General features: G+C 53.1%; 3 protein-coding genes across 6 annotated transcripts; all 3 read left to right on the forward strand.

Annotated features, from left to right (window-relative positions):
• Positions 1 to 9: 9 nt before the first annotated feature.
• Positions 10 to 4159, forward strand: TMEM102 (transmembrane protein 102). 2 transcript variants are annotated; one of them, XM_020913008.2, is made up of 3 exons: positions 10 to 2197; positions 2496 to 2729; positions 2817 to 4159. In XM_020913008.2, the coding sequence occupies exons 2-3, from the start codon at positions 2516 to 2518 to the stop codon at positions 4139 to 4141; spliced, it is 1539 nt and encodes a 512-aa protein (XP_020768667.1). In that variant the 5' UTR covers positions 10 to 2197; positions 2496 to 2515; the 3' UTR covers positions 4142 to 4159. The 2 variants fall into 2 exon arrangements, with proteins under 2 accessions (XP_020768667.1, XP_070335103.1); XM_070479002.1 differs by having other exon boundaries at positions 10 to 2729; positions 2988 to 4159.
• Positions 4160 to 4882: 723 nt separating this feature from the next.
• On the forward strand, positions 4883 to 11512 carry FGF11 (fibroblast growth factor 11). 3 transcript variants are annotated; one of them, XM_070479003.1, is made up of 5 exons: positions 4883 to 6401; positions 8074 to 8184; positions 8392 to 8495; positions 9189 to 9303; positions 9596 to 11512. In XM_070479003.1, exons 1-5 carry the CDS (start codon positions 6209 to 6211, stop codon positions 9664 to 9666), a joined length of 594 nt encoding a protein of 197 aa, XP_070335104.1. In that variant the 5' UTR covers positions 4883 to 6208; the 3' UTR covers positions 9667 to 11512. The 3 variants fall into 3 exon arrangements, with proteins under 3 accessions (XP_070335104.1, XP_070335105.1, XP_020768669.1); XM_020913010.2 differs by having other exon boundaries at positions 4884 to 6401; positions 9105 to 9303; XM_070479004.1 differs by lacking the exon at positions 8074 to 8184 and having other exon boundaries at positions 9105 to 9303.
• A 142-nt stretch (positions 11513 to 11654) lies between these two features.
• On the forward strand, positions 11655 to 21149 carry CHRNB1 (cholinergic receptor nicotinic beta 1 subunit). Its single transcript, XM_070479010.1, has 11 exons — positions 11655 to 11764; positions 11850 to 11989; positions 12779 to 12823; positions 13305 to 13414; positions 13518 to 13626; positions 13975 to 14122; positions 14580 to 14789; positions 18055 to 18278; positions 18757 to 18938; positions 19290 to 19437; positions 20054 to 21149. The coding sequence occupies exons 1-11, from the start codon at positions 11704 to 11706 to the stop codon at positions 20192 to 20194; spliced, it is 1518 nt and encodes a 505-aa protein (XP_070335111.1). The 5' UTR covers positions 11655 to 11703; the 3' UTR covers positions 20195 to 21149.
• The last annotated feature ends 79 nt before the right edge of the window (positions 21150 to 21228 follow it).

Genomic DNA, 21228 nt, shown 5'->3' on the forward strand with positions numbered 1-21228 from the left:
GCTTTCCTGCTGTTGCTGTCTTACCTTAAGCTGTTATCCCCAAGGCCCTAGAGCTGCATTCTCCATTACAGTAGCCACTAGCCAAATATGCCTATTAGAATGTAAATGAGTTAAAATTAAGTAAAGTTAAAAAGTGTTCTCAGGGAGTTCTCTGGAGGTCCAGTGGTTAGGATTCAGCACTTTCACAGATGTGGCTGGGCTTCAATCCCTGGTCAGGAGTACTAAGATCCTGAAAGCTGCAAAGCACAGCCAAAAAAAAATCTGTTCCTCAGTCTCATGATCTAAGTGCTCAATAGCCACATGGAGCTACTGGCTACTGTATTGGACGGCACAGATTTAGAACATTTCCATCATCACAGAAAATGCTATTGGAGAGCAATGCTTTAGAGTTCAGGGTAACTTTCGTTTTCCTGTCAGCCATCCACAGCATAGGAGCTTTAAGATGGGCTTTCTTTGTGGCTCAGGTAGTAAAGAATCCACCTGCAATGTGGGAGACCTGGGTTTGATCCAAGTTGAGAAGATCCCCTGGAGAAGGGAAAGGCTACCCACTCCAGTATTCTGGCCTGGAGAATTCCATGGACTGTATAGTCCATAGGGTCGCAAAGAGTCAGACACAACTGAGCAACTGTCACTTTCACTTTCAGGGGGCTTTAAGAGGCCCAGAGAACTTAGTTCTTTTTAGGGTGGTTCAGAAGCCACCATCTAGGGAGGAGGTTAAGGTGTAGGAATGAATGCCCAACGCCTGATTTCCCCAGACTGTGAGAAAGAGCCCAGGCTTCAGTTTTCCTGATCTGGTCTCTTGGGTCACAATCTGTTGTATGGAAATTTGCCTTCCCGGTTCTTGGCTGCCTTTGGGGCTCTAGGTAACAGAGGAGAAGACCTCTCTTTGTCAGTGACTAGGAACCCCTGAATTTTAGGCTCCCCATATTGGGCCCTGGATTCTGAGGGTCCTCTCCTTTTGTTGTTCAGTTGCTAAAGTCATGTCTGACTCTTTGTGACCCCATGGACTACATCATGCCAGGCTTCCCTGTCCTTTACTATCTCCCAGAGTTTGCTCAAATTCATGTCCATTGAATTGCTGAACAGGCCTCTGATTTGTTCTAAGTGTCTCCACTTGCCCATTTTCTTGCCCATGGACTTAGCCCTGGTTCACTGTGGAGACAGACCCCTGGGAAAAAGGAATATAAGAATTCCTGGTCCATCATGCACTGGTCTAATCCGTGAGCTTGTCTCTGGTTTCCTATCTTTCTGCCCTATTATTCTGGCTCCTAGTTTCATCCCGGACTTAAGCTGTGTCCATGATAGCACAGGTCGCTGAAAGCAATTTTCTTCCCCTGATAATTTCTCATTGTCCTGCCCTAGCACACCTGTGAATTTCCTCTGGACTTGATTTTCAGCCCTGGTAACTTTTCTGTATACACACCTGAGCTGCGAAGTTTCAAAGTGTTTGCCCTGATACCATTCGTGTGTCTGAGGTGGCCATCACTAATATGTCCCTTTGGATGTCCATCCCTGGGTCATCACTACCTACGTGTTTTTTGTTTTTTTTTTTACCTACGTGTTCTTGTCTAACATTATCACCACTGATTCCAAAGAGATCCATCCCAGTCGGGAAACCCCTTTCCAACACCTCTCTTGCTTGGCACTGACCTTGGACAAGTCATGTGGCACCTTCCTAGGCTAGCAAGTAATTGCATGCAAGGACTCTTCTAGATTTAAGTTACCAGGGCACCTCTACTCCCTCAGGCCCTAGGCTATGTGCCTCATTATCATTTGCTGTTTGGATCCATCCTATCACGTCTCTGTTCTAAGCCCAAGAACGTTTGCGATTGACCTGGCCTTGGAAAGACACACTATTATTTCCATAGAAACTACAACTTCCATCAGGCACTATTTCAACGGAACAGGAAAGGATCTGGGGCGTGGCCCTAATGCCCTGGTAGTTTGGAAGACCAAACTACAACTCCCAAGATAGCCAGGAGATCTCTGCAGAGCCAAAGGAGAGACTGAACTCTGACTGGAGGCCGGGCAGGTCCGGAACCACCTCCAGAAAGGGGCGTGGTTGTAATGTAGGGGCGTAGCCTTGTGAGCAGCAGGAAGAAGTTACCTGTTGAATCTTCCTATCCATTTTCTTCTCAGACCTTGCAGCTACCCCTAAGAGGGAAGCCGCAAACCACTATCCTCTTCCGAAAAAGAGGTAAGGGGAGGTAGACAGGGAGTGGCATTCCGTAGGAGGGGCCAAACTCACTTTTAACCTGCTAAGTCAGGTGAATCGGTCAATGGGGGTGGGGACTATGAGAAAAGGGCAAGGACGGAGAAGGTATTTATTTGTTTGTTTTCAAGACTAAATTTAGAGCCCTTCATCTGCAGACCCATTGGCAGATTGTGTCTTGGGCACCCTCTCGATCTCAGGAAGAGAAAAGAACAGAGGGGCGAGTTTTCCACAGCAGAAGGAACAACGCTTCTGGGCTTCCCCCTGTACGTGTATTTCCTAGCCCACAGACGATAGAGCCATATGGCTTCTGCAGTCTGGGGGAACGCTCCCTGGTGGGGCCCACCGCCCCCAGCCCCAGCCCGGCCACTCACAGACATCGACTTCTGCTCTGGAGCTCAGCTGCAAGAACTAACCCAGCTGATCCAGGAGCTGGGTGTGCAGGAGAGCTGGAGTGATGGGCCCAAGCCAGGACCAGATCTCCTCCAGGCCAAGGATTTTGTGTTCTCTTTGCTTGGTAAGTAACCCTCTTGCCACTCTCAGCTCCTCCCCACCCCATCCTGGGCTCTGGATCATGCCTTCACGATCCCTACTCTTCCCTTAGGTCTCATTCACCGCAGGGACCCTCGTTTTCCTCCCCAGACAGAGCTCCTGCTGCTTCGTGGTGGGATTCGAGAGGGCTCCCTGGATTTGGGGCCTGCGCCTCTAGGTCCCTACACTCGGGGACCTCACTACGATGCTGGCTTCACACTCCTGGTGCCCGTGTTTTCTCTAGATGGCATTGGGCAGGAGCTGCAACTGGACATGAGATCCTGTTACGCATGGCTCTGCCTCCCAGAGCAGGTACGCGGAACCTCGGTCCGGGAAGCATGGCAGGATTGCCTAGGACCCCCAGTCCCAGGAGGACGTGATTGGATCCACCCAACTGAAAGCAGAGAAAGTCCCCGGGACCCGCAGAGCTCCGTGGACCAGCCACACGGTGACATCACTGAGCCTGAGGCACACGAGTCTTTGGAAAAATCACCTAGTAATGTTTCAGTGCCAGAGTTATCCCGGCAAAACCTAACCGATATTGATTTTCCCTCACCATCGGAAGAAACAAATGATGACGTAACCAAAGCAGCCGATGTTAGCCCAGGGCCACAGCCGTCGGAGGCTCGGGAGACATGGCCCACACTGTGCCCCGCCCAGGTGGCTGCTTGGTTCTTTACTTCGCTGGCTGCTGTCGCTGAGTCCCTGTTCCCGGTCCCGGGTGCCCCCCGCTTGGTCCACGCAGCCCGCCACGCAGGGTTCACTACCATCCTCCTGGCTACGCCCGGGCCCCCGCGCCGCCTCCTGCTTTTCGACCTGATCCCCGTGGTGTCTGTGGCCGGCTGGCCCCAGGGGGCTCGGAGCCACTCGTGGGCCGGCCCGCTGGCCTCGGAGTCGTCCTCCTTCTATCTGGTGCCCGGCGGCGGCGGCCGAACCGAGCGGCCGGGCGCCTCCGGCTGGCAGCTCTGCTTCGCCCGCCAGGAGCTGGCGCTCAAGGCGCGCATACCCGCTCCGCTGCTGCAAGCGCACGCGGCGGCCCAGGCGCTCCTGCGCCCGCTGGTGGCGGGGACCCGGGCCACGGCGCCCTACCTCCTGCGGACGTTGCTCTACTGGGCGTGCGAGCGGCTGCCCGCGCTCTATCTGGCGCGACCCGAGAATGCGGGCGCCTGCTGCCTCGGGCTGCTGGATGAGCTGGGCCGAGTGCTCGAGGCAGGGACGCTGCCCCACTATTTTCTGAGTGGCCAAAAGCTCCGTGCGGGGGACGGCGCCGCTTCGCTGCTCGGGGCGTTGGCCATGCTTCGCGGGGACCCTGCTCGGGCCCTGCGCGCCGCTGTGGAGGAGGCCAAGGCTGCGCGTAAGGGGGGCGGCTTAGCCGGCGTGGGAGCCGGGTCCCATTAAAAACGCTGTTCGTACTAACGTGGAAAGTGCTTCTGTTGGCCAGCGGGGTGTGGAGGGGACTGCTCTCCCTTCACCTGGGAGACAGGCTGAACCCCTTGGGCCCGAAGAACCCGCGTTCTAGAAGGCCTCCTGGCTGGTTCCTCCCCATCCTCCCACCTTCCTCTCGCACCATCCCTGGCACAGGTCGTTCCATTCCGGCCTCTCCACCTTACACATCTGTGGCCAGCACCCTTCTTGCCCTGGTGCAACCTCTGGCATCCATCTCCCCCCAGCGCTTATGGTCTTTTCTCTTAGGGGTCAATGAGGGTAATATATTTGCTGAAAAAAGACGTGAAAAGGGGAGGTGTGGAGACCAGGGACTGACCAATTTGGTTCACACAAAGGCAGAGATAGTAAGGAGGCGGGATTTAACCCCAGGCTAGTCCTCGCCGCCACCTCTATCTTTTCAGTTACTCCCCCCAGTAGGGTCCCTTTCTCCATTCTCAAGGCGTCCACCATTCCATCTACCTAAGCCCAAGCTCTCCCCTTGTGAAGATTTGCCTTCTGTGGAGTCGCCTACTTGTCCCTCCTCCTCTGAACCCTGAGACAGGCGGCTCCGGCTGCCTCTAAGACCGTCCCCACTCCCTGCCTCCAAGGAACCCCGGGGTTCCGCCCGCCCAGCTTCCCCCCCCCCCCCCCCCGCCTTTCCCGGCGTCTCCGCCCCCTGCCCCGCCCCCGGGCCGGCTCTCCGAGGAGGGGGAGCTGCTGTCGCCGCCGCCGCCGCCGCCTCAGCTTCCCACCGCCGCTACCGCTGCCGCCGCTGCGCTCTGTCCAGCCGCCAGGCCCAGGGCTCACTTCGCCGGACCAGGGCGCTCTGCGGAGACACCCTCTCCTTCCTGGGGTCTGGGACGCCTAGCCGGGCTTGGGGGGAAGCCCCGTTTGCGGGGTACAGGGAGGGAGGAGCCTGGAACCGGAGCCAGCGCCAGCCGTCGCCGGATTGACAAGACAGGACAGGTTGAGGGGCGTCGGGGAAGGAAGAGGGGGTGCTGTAGGCAGTCCCTGGGAGGAAGAAGAAGCCCTGTCGCAGAAAGCTGGGATGCGCTCTGACTTATAGGGGGTCTGTTCACATTTGGGGACCCGTGACACCGTTGGTGCACTCCTCTCTTGGGGGGCTGGTTGGATTGGAGGGCGTGGGATCTAAACAGTACCAGCTGTCCCCGAGGAAATTAAGGGGCTGCCAGGAAAAAAAAACACCCAAACCCCCAAAACCTATGCTCCTTATTCCGAGGTGACAGAGGGCCCTCCAGACAACCACCTGGTGTAACCACCAGGAAGGGCGGATTTGGAGGTGACTTCAAAAGGAGTGGAGGGTAACAAGGTGAGGAAAGGGGCTCAGCACCTGGAACCCTCTGCCACTAGAAATGGGGGTGACTTGGTAAATACTGGTATTGTCCAGAGGCAGGGTCTGGGAACCTCTGCTTGCTGAATGGGGACAGTCTGAATATCTCGAGACACAGTTTTGGGGGGATTTCAGTGAAAAAAGAGGGGGATTCTTTACTTAGAGGGTGGCAAAGGAAAAGGCACTAAGGTTGGGTTCTTCACTGACATTGGCAGCACCCCAGCAGGAGTGGGGCGAGCTAATGGACCCACACCCTTAAGATTATAAGAGTGGCTTTGTCAGGAACACGGGGGCCTGGAAATAGGGTGGAAAGGTGCCTGGGGATATTGGAACCACATCTTGGAAAATCTGAGGGTCTTGCATTTGGGATAAGGTTACTGGGGGACAGGGACACTGGAGACTAGAAAAGGGAAGAGTTTTCTGTAGGGGGCAAAAGTCGAGGGTGGGGTCCATTGAGAGGTACATAGGCTGCTGGATCCCACGAAGCTGGTGGGAGACCCAAGGGTGGGAGCTGGCGCCTGGGGTGGGGGTCCTCTAGGGTTTATCCTCAGGTCCTGCGGGTAGGGCAATGAATCGGGACCGGAGCGTCCAGAGCATGTCCTGGTGAGCGAGCGGGCTTCTCTGGGGGTGGGGGTGCTCAGCGCGCTCCAGGCGCCTGCCGGTTTGGGGGTGTCTCCTCCCGGGGCGCCATGGCGGCACTGGCCAGTAGCCTGATCCGGCAGAAGCGGGAGGTCCGCGAGCCCGGGGGCAGCCGGCCCGTGTCGGCGCAGCGGCGCGTGTGTCCCCGCGGCACCAAGTCCCTTTGCCAGAAGCAGCTGCTCATCCTGCTGTCCAAGGTGCGACTGTGCGGGGGGCGGCCCGCGCGGACAGACCGCGGCCCGGGTGAGTGGTTGGGGCGGGGGTCACCGGGCCTGGGGTCTCTCTGCCTGGGAGGTTGAGGCCAGGGACTCCCGAAGAGCGGGGCCTGACCGAAGTGGGGGAGCTCCCCGAAAATGAAAGGGGGTGGGCCCGGGCCACCAACTCTCAGCCAGACGATGCCTCAGTTTCCCTTCTCTTTCGCCCGTAACCCCGAGTCTCCTTGCTTTCGAGGGCAAGGGGAAGGCATGAGGGGCTAAGCCGGGTGCCCCGAAGCTTGACAACTCCCGCTTGCCGCCCCCCACCCCCAACACGAGTCCCCACCCCCACCATCCTCCGCCTACGTGCCGGCTCTCGCGATTCTTTCAATCCCGAGTGGAGGGGCCTGGGGGTTCCGGACGCCTCGGTCACCCCGAGGGTTTCTGCGGCTCCGGCAGCCCCGCCCCCGCCCCGGTGCTCCCGCTTCTCCGAGCTTTGGCTCAGTTCCTCCTTGGCCGAGCTTGCCTGGCTCGGCGCCAATCTCCCCAGCTCTCCCCCCGGTGTCCTTGCAGCTACCTCTCCAGCCCGCCCCTCTGTGCGCCCTCCTCCCGTGACCTGCGCTCCAAGAAAGGAGCTGGACACCCCCCGGTGACCCCCTACGCGACTCCGAAATCGGGCCTCACGGGCTCAGGGGACCCTCTGCTATGAGGAACTCAGACACAGTACATGGCTGGAGACCCGCACGGAGACTGAGGGTCGTACCACTACGAGGGGGTACCGGGAAGTCGGCCGGGAGCAAGCCTCGGGGGACGAGAGTTGTGAGGGTTGGCGTGTGGTCCCCGTCCAGGTGCGACAGTCAGGGAGTCCCTCTGCCTCTCTCTCCCCCGCTCCCAGCTCCCCTAGGGAGAGACCGCCCCCCCAGCGGCGTCCTTTTCCCCCTCTCCGCCGGGGCCCTCCGTAGTGGTACGGTCCGCAGCCCACCCTTTGAGTGGGACCCGGTCCCCACGTGACTCAGCCTGCCTCACCAGCTCCCCGGCCCCCTCCCCCAGTTCCTTGGTGTGGTACCGAATGTCCCCCATCCCAGGTGGGTTACCTGGCTGAAGGGGAGAGGCTGAGCCTCAAGGAGGGCTGGGCCCCCGCGAGCCAGTAGACTGACAGACAGACAGACAGACAGACAGACAGACAGACAGATGGGTCAGTGTCAGACAGGCCGGCGCTGGGCCAAGGGGAGGCCCGCGCCAAGCAAGCGGCAGCCGCAGCAGCAGGTGCTGAGTCAGCGTCAGACCCAGTCCCACCCCCATCCCTGAGGAGGCGCCCCTACCCTGTGGTCACCTTACTGCCCCCACACTCGCACACACACTGCCCTTTCAGCAGGCCTGCCGGTCTCCCTCTGTCCTCTGCCTTTCTATGTTTCTCTGCCCTCCTCTTCCCTCTTCTCCCCTCCCCCCCTTCTGGTTGAGCTGTAGGGTAGGAATTAAGCCTTTAAATAAATTTCAATAAATTAAACTGAAAGCTGGTTAGAGGCAGCAGAAGGGACCCACACCCCAGCTTCCTCTGGCGTCTCAGAGAGGTGGGAAAGAGCTTGCTGGGAGGGCCCTGGGACCGACCCTCTTCCTTCTCTCCATTCTCTTTTTCTTTCTCTCCTCTGATCCCCGCCAAGTGTAGGAATGTTTCTGGGAACAGAGATGTCATGTTCCAAGATGAATATCTCTCTCTCCAGAACCTCAGCTCAAAGGCATCGTCACCAAACTGTTCTGCCGCCAGGGTTTCTACCTCCAGGCGAATCCCGACGGGAGCATCCAGGGCACCCCAGAGGACACCAGCTCTTTCAGTGAGAGGGGAAGCCAGCTGCCTGGTGGGAAGGGGGAGAGTGGGCACAGGCCATGATAATCCTATTCCTGCTTCAAGATCCATTGGCTCTTTGACTCCCAAGGGAAGAGCTGGAACTGGAATGGGTGTGTGTGTGTGTGTGTGTGTGTGTGCGCTCAGATAGGAGTTGGAGGCCTGGGGTACTGATGCTCCCTCTCTCTACCCCCAGCCCACTTCAACCTGATCCCTGTGGGGCTTCGAGTAGTCACCATCCAGAGTGCCAAGCTGGGTCACTACATGGCCATGAATGCTGAGGGGCTGCTCTACAGCTCGGTGAGACAAGGGGGTGGAGTGGCCTGGGGTCTGGGGACTCCTCTAGGACAGACTTCCCAACTACAGGTATTTTGCAGCTCAGGGCTCCCTCTCCCTCCAGCTCTTGCCAACACCCTGTCCTCATTGCCCGCTTGGGAGCACCTACTCTAGAGTCCCTTTAATCTCTCCTCTTCGAACAGCCCCCCACATGCCCCCAGGCTCTTTGAATGTCCAACTCCTTCAGCCTCTTAGGATCCCTGTGTCTTCTCCTACCTCCTCGAGACTTCATTATTACTCACTATCTCAGAGTCATCTGGGATATTGGGAAAGGATTCTGGAATTCCTCCAAACAGGAATTTCCTCCAGGTCCCCTGGATGGTGAGAGGTTGGGAGTAGAGAGAATGTATCTTCTTATTCCAGGCCCCCAGAAGTCTAGTTCCTGGCCTTTGGGGGCCACCAGTTTCTTTCTCACCCTCCTTTGTCCCAGTTCCTGCATGGACTCAGCAGTTGGTTCTCCTCGCCTCAGATGTATTGATTGCATCCTGCCTTGTTCTTCCCGGGGCTCCCTTCCAGTCCAGTGATGTGTCTTTGTCTGTCTGTGTGTGCCTTTCTGGGTCTTTGTCTCCTCAGCCGCATTTCACAGCTGAGTGTCGCTTTAAGGAGTGCGTCTTTGAGAATTACTATGTCCTGTACGCCTCTGCTCTCTATCGCCAGCGCCGTTCTGGACGGGCCTGGTACCTGGGCCTGGATAAGGAGGGCCGAGTCATGAAAGGAAATCGAGTCAAGAAGACCAAGGCAGCTGCCCACTTTGTGCCCAAGCTCCTGGAGGGTGAGTATGGACCCTCTGGGAAGAGGCAGGCCACATGGGAGGGTATTGACCTTGACATGGACATTAAATGACATACAGCTCAGGGGTTGTAAGTGCTTTAAGAAGACACCTGTTATGACAGGCCAAGTCAGGAAGACTTTGACCTTGAGGGATTGGGGGAGATCTTTTGTGGGTTGGGGTTCCCAGAGGCTGCATGGAGGGGAAGGGAGCCTATTCAGAGCTCTCTGGGTGCCTATTCAGAGCTCTCTGGGTGCCTAACTCTCCTTCCTGCTCCTCTCTCCCCCCTTCACAGTGGCCATGTACCGGGAGCCTTCTCTCCACAGTGTCCCTGAGACCTCCCCTTCCAGTCCCCCTGCCCCCTGAAATGTCATCCCTGGATTGGAGGCTCCCTGCACTCTCACGGAGCCAGCCACCACCACAGCCTGTCTCCCAGCCCTGCTCCCGGCCCTGCTCTCACCGCCGCTGCCACACGCATGCCCTGTGCAGCCAGGTCCCACCAGGTGCTCTGCCCCGAGGGAGCCTAGGGGCCACTGTGACTTCTGGGCCTGCTGAGACACCCAGACTCTTAGGCCCAGGGTGGGGAGTCAGAGAGGAAGATGTCTGGAAATGGTCCTGGCTGATCACTTCTTTCCTTCCATGCTCACACCCTCCAAAGCCTTTTTCTGAGATGGCGCTGGGGGTTCCAGAACTGACAGAACCAGGGCATAAATCCTCCCCATACCAGGCTCAGCCAGTTCCTGGAGCCCTTTGACCTTTTCATTACCACTGAGCCATAGATCTGTGGGTCCACTGGCGCTCAGGATCCTTCCTTCTTTGTCTACTCCACCTTCTGCCTTGCTCCAGGTTCTGGAACACAAGGCACCCTAGCCAGGACCACTTCTGCACTCAGGCTCTGTGCTGGAACACAGGCATGCTGCCAGGCTCTGTTCTGGATCCATCAGGCTTCTGTCCTTGACCCAGATGGACCCCTGACTTCAAAGTAGAGAGAGGCTGGATTTGAGCCCTGTCCAGCTGTTGGCCTTGGCCTGAACTGGGACCAGTCTTAGATCACCACAGTTTGAACTTTCTTATCCCAGAGACACCCAATTCTAGAGCATGGTGTTCTAGACATATACGGAGCCATACTTCCTTCTGAATCTTAGCTCTAGTACATAGACCAGGGCTCTCAGTCCTTCCCTTCAGGATGGAGCGAGGGCCTATATAGCCATATTATTGCTCTAGAGTAAGTTCTAGACCCACGCTCCCACCTTCTCTAGTGATACCTGTTAAGCATGAGCTCTAGAAAGGACCCAGCTATGATTCACAAAAAACTAAGTTCCAGATGGATCAAAAACCACTTCTTGTTTTTCCTAGATAATTTTCTAAAACTCTTAGTCTTCCTGTAGAATGCTAACCTTATTTTTACGTGCAATTTCTAGTTCCTGCAGCTCAGCTGGGGTCCTGTCGGGAAACAGAGTCTGAGGAAGGGCAAAGGAGTTTTGGAAGGAATCCCTGGCTCATAGTAGGGCAGCTAGGATGGGGAAGGGACCAGAACCATGGCATGATTGGACCTGTGCCTGGGTTGAGGCGACATGAACACGTAGCTACCTCAGCAGGAATTCCTTCCAGGTCCCCTTTAACACTGAGGTCTTTAGGATAATAGGTCTGGAATAAAAAAGACAAATGCGACATAGCCTTGACTCCCACCCACCCACAATGAGGAGACTCCAGTTCAGCAATAAGCCCCACCCTTCTCCCCTACAGATCAGGCTAAGGAGGGTGAGGGTCTCTTGGGTTCTAAACCTCATACACCCCCACAAGCTTCTAACTGAATAAAACTTGCTTTACCTTAGAGCTTATAACCTCAGCTGGGTTTTAGGTACCCCAAAAGGGCCTGACTAGATTTTTCTGAAAAAATGCAGAGAGCTCGGGGCAGGCCTGAAAAAGATCAGCCCATCAGTGAACTGGGAGGGATACTCTGGGTGGTGACAGACTTGGGCAGAGTAGACTGAGGAGGCACTAAAAGGGGGGGGGGGGGGCGGTACTAGGGCTCAGAAGCAGGCTGTGTTTCCTCAGGCTCTTTTTTACTTCTGGCTTGTCCTAAGAGGGGTGGATGCTCCCCTCACCCACACAGACCCCGCTCAGGCTCCACCCATCTCCTGGCTCTGCTCCCAGGGAACCAGGTCTCTGCTCCACGCTTTCTCAATTAAAGACGATTTATACAACTGAAGTGTTGTCTGTCATCTGTGGGTGGCAGGCTTTGGCAGTTGCTCGGGGCGGGATCAAGTCCCAGGGGCGGGGCGGGTGGGCTGGCGGCTGCCCCCCAATAACAGGTGCACATTCCTGGGCGCCTCGTCACTTCCCCTGCGCTGGCTGTCCTGGCGACTCACCCAGCGGACTCACTGAGCGAACGGCCGGGCTATGACACCAGGGGCGCTGCTTCTGCTTCTGTTGGGGGTGCTGGGGGCGCAGCTCGCCCCGGGTAAGTGTGGGCCTCAAAGGGGCAGCGATAGGGCCAGAGGTCGTGGCCGGGCACCAAGGCTTCATTCAGTTCTTTCCTCCTCCAGGCGCCCGCGGCTCGGAGGCGGAGGGCCGACTCCGCGAGAAACTTTTCTCAGGCTATGATAGTACGGTGCGGCCGGCGCAGGAGGTGGGAGACCGTGTCTGGGTCAGCATTGGTCTCACCCTGGCGCAACTCATCAGCCTGGTGAGGGCGCACGCGGGGAGTTGCGTCCGGCCCACTAGGCGACTAGGGGCGTGGCTTTAGGCACAGCGGGACCCAGGGACCACTGGGGGAGGGGTCCGGGGCGAAGCCAGACTAGGAGACTGACGGGGTATTAGAGCAGGTTGGGTCGAAACCGGACCAATGGACAGGCTGTGGGCGTGGCTGCTGGACCTGCCGGGGTAGAGCCGGGTAAGATGATGAATAGGCCTGTGGGCGGATCTTGAAGTGGAGCTGGGGGCTGCTGGACCGGCCGGAGGGCGGGTCCTGAGGCGGGGTCACAGGCTGGGGCGGAGCTTGATGCTGGACAGAGTTAATAAACAGCAGATGGAGCTTCAGTCTGGTCCGGGTCGGGACTGGTAAATGAATTGGCTGGGCTTAAGGACCGCAGGAAGTTTGCGAGATAGAAGCCGGGTTTAAATCCACGCAGCTTATAGGAGATGGGGCTTGAACCCAAGAGGGTGCGACTCGGAAAAAGAAGGGAGTTTCCAGGGGGAGTTTGACCTACCGAGCCCCTTATTTCTCTACACTCAGCATCATGAGTGAGTGAGAGAAGTCGCTCAGTCGTGTCCGACTCTTTGCAACCCCATGGACTGTAGCCTACCAGGCTCCTCTGTCCATGGGATTCTCCAGGCAAGAATACTGGAGTGGGTTGCCATTTCCTTCTCCAGGGGATCTTCCCGACCCAGGGATCGAACCCAGGTCTCCCGCATTGCAGGCAGACGCTTTAACCTCTGAGACATCATATCTACCCTTAAAACTTTTCCCTTCTAGAACGAGAAGGATGAGGAGATGAGCACAAAAGTCTACTTAGACCTGGTACGGAGACCCCCACAGGGTGGGAAACCTCATCTCACAGGGATCGCTGCCTTTACAATTTCCTCGAATGTCCCGCCCAATAAGAATTTTTTGCATCATGACCTCAGAAAATACATTTATAACTGAAACAGAAGCTTCAGAAAAGAATTTAAACCCTGGTTTGGGGCCACTTATGTGATTCCTGACCCATTAAAAGGGTCGCTAATTGCGGTTTGAAAATCACTGTTTTAGAGATTAGCTCGTCAACCCCCTCGTTTTTACAAAATGGAAAAACTGAGCCCGATGCGAGGGAAGGAAAACTAGTTGATGGGGGTCCCAAAGAGTGCACGTTGAACCGGAATCAGAGCCCAGGCCTCCAGAAACACAGCCCATGCCTGCGCGGCTCTCCTCCCTTGCATTCCCTGCCCGGGCTTCCTGTGCACATCCCAAGGCTCCTCCCAGCCTCCAACCCCAGACGGCCCCTCAGCCTCTGCCTCCCTAGGAATGGACTGACTACAGGCTCAGCTGGGACCCTGAGGAGCACGAGGGCATCGATTCACTCCGCATCTCAGCGGAATCCGTGTGGCTACCCGACGTGGTGCTCCTAAACAAGTAGGATGTTCCCAAAGTCTGGGAGACCGGGCAGGGCCTCCGGAGAGGCGCAGCCTCCGGAGGGTGGGGCCTGATCCGAGTTGATTTTATTCTTTTCCTGCAGTAACGACGGGAATTTTGATGTTGCTCTGGACATCAGCGTCGTGGTGTCCTCCGACGGCTCCGTGCGCTGGCAGCCCCCGGGCATCTATCGCAGCAGTTGCAGCATCCAGGTCTCCCGGCTCCACCTGGGAAGCTCAAAGCGCTCGTAGAAACCCTCCCTCAGACCTACTCCTCCATTATCCTCATGACTTTCACATCCCTCTTACCCTCCGTTGAGTTTCCTCTTCTCTGTCCACTTTCATTGACTTCCAGTCTTCCTTAACCCTTCCTCCAATGTCCATGGCCTCCCCAAACAACCTTCTGATTTCTCTATGACTCCACTTCTAGGTGATCTCCCTTGGTGGTCTCTAGCTCCTGAGGGGCCGTATCCTCTGACCCCTGTCTGCCCTGTGACCTCCCCAACTCCCCCAGCCCCAGCCAGCTCTCTGGCAGCTCTAGTGACTCTCCATTCCATCCAGGTCACCTACTTCCCTTTTGACTGGCAGAACTGCACCATGGTATTCAGTTCCTATAGCTATGACAGCTCAGAGGTCAGCCTGCAAACTGGCTTGAGTCCTGAGGGACAGGAGCGGCAGGAAGTGTATATTCATGAAGGGACCTTTATTGGTGAGTGGGCATGACTCCCACGTCCATGGGCTTTATGATTTCCAGTTTTTAACAGGCTGATAAACATACTCCATCAATGAGTCCCTGTGAGGTCAGCAAGATAGATATAGCTATCTATATTTTGTGGGTATGGAAATTGAGACTCATTTAAATAGAGATGGGCTGTCCAACCCAGGGTCTATAGCTAGTCTCTTATTGCCCTTTATTATATCGGTCTCCTCTGCTCTAGGATGTGGTGGAGAAAGCCATATCTGGGAATTCCCTGGCAGTCTAGTAGTTAGGACTCTGTGATTTCACTGCTGAGGGACCAGGTTCAATCCCTTGCTGGGGAACTAAGATCCCACAAGCAGCATGGAGCAGCCAAAAGAAAAAGAAAGAAAAAAAAAAGCCATATCTGGCACCAACAAAGACATGTCCCATATCTGTCACCTCTCTTCTCCCCCCTCACCCCACCAAGAGAATGGCCAATGGGAGATTATCCACAAGCCTTCTCGGCTAATCCAGCCTCCAGTGGATCCTAGGGGAGGTGGGGAAGGACGACGTGAAGAAGTCACCTTCTACCTCATTATTCGCCGGAAGCCTCTCTTTTACCTGGTCAACGTCATTGCCCCATGCATCCTCATCACTCTCCTGGCCATCTTCGTCTTCTACCTGCCACCGGATGCAGGTAAGGGGGGGGGGGAGCCCCAGCTCTCTTACTTACCAGTAGCTCAGCTTCTTCCTCTTCACCCATAATACAGAGAAGGTTTTCCTGCCAACTCAGGCCATCAGGAGTTGTGCTTCAGCAATCTTACCCAGGTTTTCCCTTCAGGAAGAGCCCTTGCATCTGCATTCAGGTTTCCCCTCCAACTTCAAGTGCTATCTCCCCTCTGCTGCTCATTTCTCTGCACCCAGTAACTTCTGAACTCTTCCCTTCAGAATCCTAGGATCTCATCCCTGGAACTGCCAATCCTCTGACCTGCAAGCTCCCAGGCTTAGATAACTGTTCCTTTCCTTTTTCCCATTGTTGGCATCCTCTGTCCCCTCACTTGTCAGATGCCTACTAGTCCCTTAACCTCCCATCTCCCTAGAAAATAATATCCAACAGTTCTCTGGGATACAGCACAAAGTGCTAACGGAGTAACCTCGGGCAACTTCCTTAATCTCTTAGTGTCCTGATCTGGAAATAGGACACCCACTGTCCCTATCACGTAGGACTATTTTGAGGATTAACTGAGTTAAGAGAACTATGCAGGGTACTCTGTAAACTTTGTGTAAGTGTATGTAATTTGCTAATTTTGAGCACTTGCTATGAGATAATACAAATAATATGTTACATGTGTGCATGCGTGCAAAATCACCTCAGTTGTGTTTGACTCTTTGTGACCCTATGGACTGTAGCCCACCTGTCCAGGCTCCTCTGTCCATGGGATTCATATATTAACTCAATTCTAATCTTCACAACTCTGTGAGGTAGGTGCTGAACTGTCTTCCTGTTTCACAGAGGAGGATAAAGAGGCTAGGAGAGTTTGTCATTCAGCTGACCTTATATAGAGAGAGGCGGTGTCACTATTCCAACCCTGGTTAGTGCCACTCTGATTCAGAGAATGATGTCCTAAACTCTGGTATTCAAAACATGCTTTTCCCGAGAGTTCTCTGGTGGCCTAGTGGTTAAGATTCTGGGCTTTCACTGCTGTGGCCCCAAAAACAAAGCAAACGAAAAACCCATGCTTTCCTTCTCTCTGGAATCAAGTCCTCTCTAAGGGAAGGAGAGTGATGAAGCTCTAGAAACACTTTCACATGTAACTTTTCCTTCTTCTTGGAGCAAGGCAAATCTTGGAAACCAATATTATAGAACCAAACTAGAACAGACCACAAATGTTATTTATTTCAATATCTTCCCTGAAGTTCGCAGTACCTGTTGTATGTCACAGGAATAACCAGCCACCTGGCATATTCTTATATATTTTTAGATCCTTCAATTTGCTATATAGTTTGTGCTACAGGGGTTGTCTATTAATTCATGTAACAATATTTGTTGAGTATCTGTAATGTGCAAGACACTGGGAATACATCAGTGAATAAAACAGACAAAAATCCCTACTCTCATGGAATTTATTTTAGTGGAGGAGACAGTCTAAGCATAATAAATAAATAAATAATAAATTAAACAGTATAGTGGATGGAGAAGGAAATGGCAACCCACTCCAGTATTCTTGCCTGGAAAAATCCATGGACAGAGGAGTCTGATGGGCTGAAGTCCATGGGATTACATGACTGAGCATGTGTGCACGAGGGTGGAGGGAGATGGGTTGGTAGCAATAAACTGGTAGAACTAAAAAAAAAAAAAAAAAAGTTGCCCAGAGAGACTTCCCTGGTGATCCAGTGGTTAAGAGTCTGCCTTGCAATGCAGCAGGGACGTGGGTTCCATCCGTGGTGGTAGAACTAAGATCCCACATGCCTCGGAGCAACTAAACCCAAGTGCTGCAACTACTGAGCCCATGCACCACAATTAGAGAATTCCTGCATCACAAGGAAAGATTCCACATGATGCAGCAAATATCCCTCATGCCACAATTAAGACCTGATTCAGCCAAATAAATAAATTTTTTTAAAAAGCTGAAAAAAAAAAAACAGTATAGTGGAAGAGGTCAAAGGACTTCCCTAGTGGTCCAGAAGCTAAGATTCTGACCTCTCAGTGTAGGGGGCCCAGGTTTGATACTTGGTTGGGGAACTAGATCCCACATGCTGCAAATAAGAGTTCACATTCCACAATTAAAGATCCCTCATGGTGCAACTAAAAATTTCCACATGCCACAGCAAAGATCAAAGATCACTCATGCTGCAACTAAAACCCAGTGCAGCCAAATTAATAAATATAAAAAAAGAAAAAGAAGAAAAGAGGTCAAGTCCTAAGAAGAAAAATGAAGTAGGAGAAGGGTTTGGGGAGGATGAGGATGGGAGTATGGGATGCAGTTTATTTATTTATTAAAAAAATTTTATTGAAGTATAGTTGATTTACAATGTTGTGTTTAATTTCTGTTGTACAGCAAAGTGACTCAGTTATACATATGTATATTCTTTTTCATATTCTTTTCATTATGGTTTATCACAGGGGTTGCAATTTAAAAATAGGCTGGTCAGTGAAAGTCTCGCTAAAAAGGGGATATCTGATCAATATTAGAACAAAAACTTGAAGGAAGTGAGAGAATGACTGTGGTAGATATCTGAGGGAGGAAATTACCAGGAGGAGTTAACAGTGAATGTGAAGACCCTGAGGTGGGAGTATGCCTTGCATATTCAAGAAATAGCCAATGTAACTGAATCAAGTTAGTAAGAGAGAAAACAGTAGGAGATGAAGTCAGAGAGTTCATGGGAAGACCTTGCTGCAGTAAGGACTTTGGCTTTTATTCTAAAGGAGATGGGAAGCTACTGGAGTGTTATGATCTGGTTTACATCTTAAAGGGATCCGTCTGGATGCTCTGTTGAGAACAGTCAGCAGGGGGCAAGGATGAAGCAAAGAGGAGGCCTTTATAAAAACTCAGACCCGAGGTAATGGTGACTTGTACCAATAAGGTTTGATATGGATTGGATATGGGATGAGAGGGACAAGAGCAGAAAATGACTGAAAGGATTTGGCTTGAGCCACAGGAAAGATGGAGTTGTCATTTATGAAATGTAGAAGACTGTGGGGAGAGTTGGCAGTGAGGGAATTAAGTATTGGACATGTTAAGTCTGAGATGTTGGTTGGACACCCAAATGGAGGGGTTAAGAAGGCAAGCGTGGAATTTAGGGGAATCAGTCCAGGTTGGAGGCTTAAATGCAGGAGTCATTTGCTTGCAGTTGGCCCTTCCAAAACCCTGTCTGAGTGGGCTGGAAACATGGTCACTGATTATGTCAGGGAGATCTTCTGGCAAAGCCTAACTCTTCCACCTTCCCTTCTGTCCCCCAAGGAGAGAAGATGGGGCTCTCCATCTTTGCCCTGTTGACCCTCACTGTGTTCCTGCTGCTGCTGGCAGACAAAGTACCTGAGACCTCCCTGTCTGTCCCCATCATTATCAAGTACCTCATGTTTACCATGGTCCTCGTCACCTTCTCAGTCATCCTTAGTGTTGTGGTCCTCAACTTGCACCATCGCTCACCCCACACCCATGAAATGCCCCTTTGGGTTCGTCAGGTAAGAAGACCTCCTCCTTCAACCTGTGTTAACTCTCAATCCTAGTATTTGGATTTTTGTCCAGGCTTTGCTCCTCTCTCCCATCAGCTTCAACCTTCCCTTTCACAGACCTGAGAAAGACTACAACTTCAACTCCTGGTAGAGTGTCCAAGTGCCAGGGTCTTTGGGTGTTGAAATGTTGCACAGTTAATTTTATCCTCACGTTATTAACGCTGCCTGGATTCCAGACTCTCTTCATCAATACTGCCCTTTGTGGGTTGGGTCCCATGGAAGCATTCCAAGGTCTAGGTACTATCAGGGTGGGAGCCCTTAGAACTTTTCTTTCCAGTCAGGATGTCTCCTAACCCACTTAAGAACTGGGCCCTGTGGGACTCAGGCACGCTTGGCAGGAGTGGGCACGTGCCAGGGAAGTGGTTTGCGGCTTCTCTTCTGGTCTCAAGGCCTGAGAACCCCCGCCAACACGCCTGTTCATCTGCAGATCTTCATCCACAAACTCCCTCTGTACTTGGGTCTGAAGAGGCCCAAACCTGAGAGACATCAGATGCTGGAGCCACCTTCCATAGCTCTCAGGGATTCTCCAGGAAGTGGCTGGGGCCGGGGAACAGATGAATATTTCATCCGCAAGCCACCAAATGATTTTCTCTTCCCCAAACCCAACAGGTAATACCTACTCTCCATCGCCCACATAAAAGGGAGAGGGACAACTACAATTCCCAGAAGACTGTGCGGTGGCAGGCGGCCTAAGCTCCCGGAGGTTGTGGTTGAGCATCATGGGAGTTGTAGTACCCCTTCTGTTGCCCACTTTGTGGAGAGGTGGGAAGTAAAAAGCCAAAGAGCTTAGAAAAAATTGCAGGTTAGACAGGTCGACGCCATCGGCGAGAACCTGAGGGGCCCTCTCAGGGTTTTGAAACCCGGACTTGCGTTGGAGGAGGGAATTGGGGCAGGGGCTAGAGCACCCGCCCAGGCTGTCTTTGCTCCTTGGGCGTGGCCAAACAGTCCCGCCTCTTCCAGGTTCCAGCCTGAACTGTCTGCTCCGGACTTGCGGCGATTTATCGATGGTCCAAACCGGGCTGTGGGTCTCCCTCCTGAGCTACGGGAGGTCGTTTCTTCGATCAGCTACATCGCTCGACAGCTGCAGGAACAGGAGGACCATGACGCGGTATGTCCACTGAGGGTGGACCAGGGCAAGGCCTGGGTGGCCTTGGCTCCACCCGCAAACTCAGGCTCCGCCCCCAGCACTCGGTTTTATTTTTATTTTTTAAATTATTTATTTGGCTATGTCGGGTCTTAGTTGTGGCATATCGGAGAAGGCAATGGCAACCCACTCCAGTACTCTTGCCTGGAGAATCCCAGGGATGGGGGAGCCCGGTGGGCTGTCTTCTATGGGGTCGCAGAGTCGGACACGACTGAAGCGACTTAGCAGCAGCAGCAGCAGTTGTGACATATAGGATCTTTGGTTGTGGCATGTGGGATTTAGTTCCCTGACCAGGGCATGAACCCGAGCCACTTGCATTGGGAGCGTGGTGTCTTAGCCACTGGACCAGCGGGGAAGTCCCTCGGTTTTATTTCTGAGTGGAAGTTTGCCTCACTTGATCCTGTCTTTACATTCTTACTTGTTCTTGATTCACATCCATCACCTGTGGTGGCTCTCTGCTATTCTGAGGCCGGCCCTTGTCTCAAAGCTGTGGTGGGAGGACCTGGATGGGGTACAGGGCCTTGGGGCAGCCTTTCCTGGGGGTCCGGACTCAGGAACAGTTTCCTCTGCCTAACCCCAGCTGAAGGAGGACTGGCAATTTGTGGCCATGGTAGTGGACCGCCTCTTCCTATGGACCTTCATCATCTTCACAAGCGTTGGAACCCTCGTCATCTTTCTGGACGCCACATACCACTTGCCCCCTGCTGACCCTTTTCCTTGAGGCTGGGAGGAGGGTGGACAGATCCTTGGCCAGGTGAATTGAGAGTTTGGCAGTGCTGTCAAGCCCTATACCTTTCTGCATCTTAACTCCATCACTAGAGTCCAGTTCTCTCATCGTTTCGTTTCTAAGGAGGGAGCCTAAATGGGACTAGGCATTTGGGGGGACTTGGGCCCACCTGAAATGCACTGTTTATTTACTCTTTAGCTTCTTGAGGAAGCTCCATTGGATGTTAACACCTATGCTGGCACTGAATGAAACAAACAACAAGAACTAGACTGTATACCTTCTTAGGGCAGGAACTCTGTCTTGTTCACTGTAATATCCCTGGCACCTAGCACAGATCCTAACCTATATAACAGGTACCTCTGGTTGAATGAATAGGGAAATTTTTTTTCTGTGAGGAAATACACTAAGTAGTAGTGCTGATGTTTGCATGTTGGGACTAGTGGTCATTTTTTGTTTTTGCCTTTCTGCAGTTTATCATATTTTATAATATGTATTATCTTTAGGATTAAAAAAATGGTTATTTCTAAAAAGATGCATTTGTAATGAGGATAAAAAGCACACTTTTAAAACTTCAAGTTCCAGCTTTGGTGCTCAAACTTTGGACAGCTACTAAACTGTTCTGTGCCTCAATTTCCCCATCTGTAAAATGAAGCTAATATTAATAGTATTTAGAATCTGCCCCCTAGACTGAGCATCATATAAGAAGAGAAAACATTATACAATATACATCAGAGTTACACAGTGAAATGTTTTGTTTGGCCCATGTTGTTGGCCAAAATTTAAAATCTGATTTGCTACTTTTAAAATGTAAAAAAAAAAAAAAAAAGACTCTCCTTTGGGATCGGCCGGCCTTCACGCCTCAAGGGTGTACTAGCCTTTGTTGACCAAATAAAACTCTGAGCTGTAAAAAAAATAATAAATAAATAAAAATGTGGACATTTCAGAGAAATTTGGATTTCTGGCTTCTCTTGAAAATTTTGTAAGGTCTACAGTAACACCAGATCTGATTCCCCTGTTGGCAGCAACCT

This window comes from Odocoileus virginianus, chromosome 17, assembly GCF_023699985.2.
Source record: "Odocoileus virginianus isolate 20LAN1187 ecotype Illinois chromosome 17, Ovbor_1.2, whole genome shotgun sequence".
Lineage (NCBI taxonomy): Eukaryota > Metazoa > Chordata > Mammalia > Artiodactyla > Cervidae > Odocoileus > Odocoileus virginianus.

Excerpts from the sequence above, each read along its gene's own strand:
- TMEM102 (XM_020913008.2), top strand. The coding sequence starts at position 2,516 with ATGGCTTCTGCAGTCTGGGGGAACGCTCCCTGGTGGGGCCCACCGCCC. Across the intron at positions 2,730-2,816 it reads TTTTGTGTTCTCTTTGCTTG|GTCTCATTCACCGCAGGGAC; the intron begins GTAAGTAACCCT and ends CTCTTCCCTTAG.
- FGF11 (XM_020913010.2), top strand. The coding sequence starts at position 6,209 with ATGGCGGCACTGGCCAGTAGCCTGATCCGGCAGAAGCGGGAGGTCCGC. Across the intron at positions 8,185-8,391 it reads AGAGGACACCAGCTCTTTCA|CCCACTTCAACCTGATCCCT; the intron begins GTGAGAGGGGAA and ends CTCTACCCCCAG. Across the intron at positions 8,496-9,104 it reads AGGGGCTGCTCTACAGCTCG|CCGCATTTCACAGCTGAGTG; the intron begins GTGAGACAAGGG and ends TTGTCTCCTCAG.
- CHRNB1 (XM_070479010.1), top strand. The coding sequence starts at position 11,704 with ATGACACCAGGGGCGCTGCTTCTGCTTCTGTTGGGGGTGCTGGGGGCG. Across the intron at positions 11,765-11,849 it reads GGGGGCGCAGCTCGCCCCGG|GCGCCCGCGGCTCGGAGGCG; the intron begins GTAAGTGTGGGC and ends TTCCTCCTCCAG. Across the intron at positions 19,438-20,053 it reads AACAGGAGGACCATGACGCG|CTGAAGGAGGACTGGCAATT; the intron begins GTATGTCCACTG and ends GCCTAACCCCAG.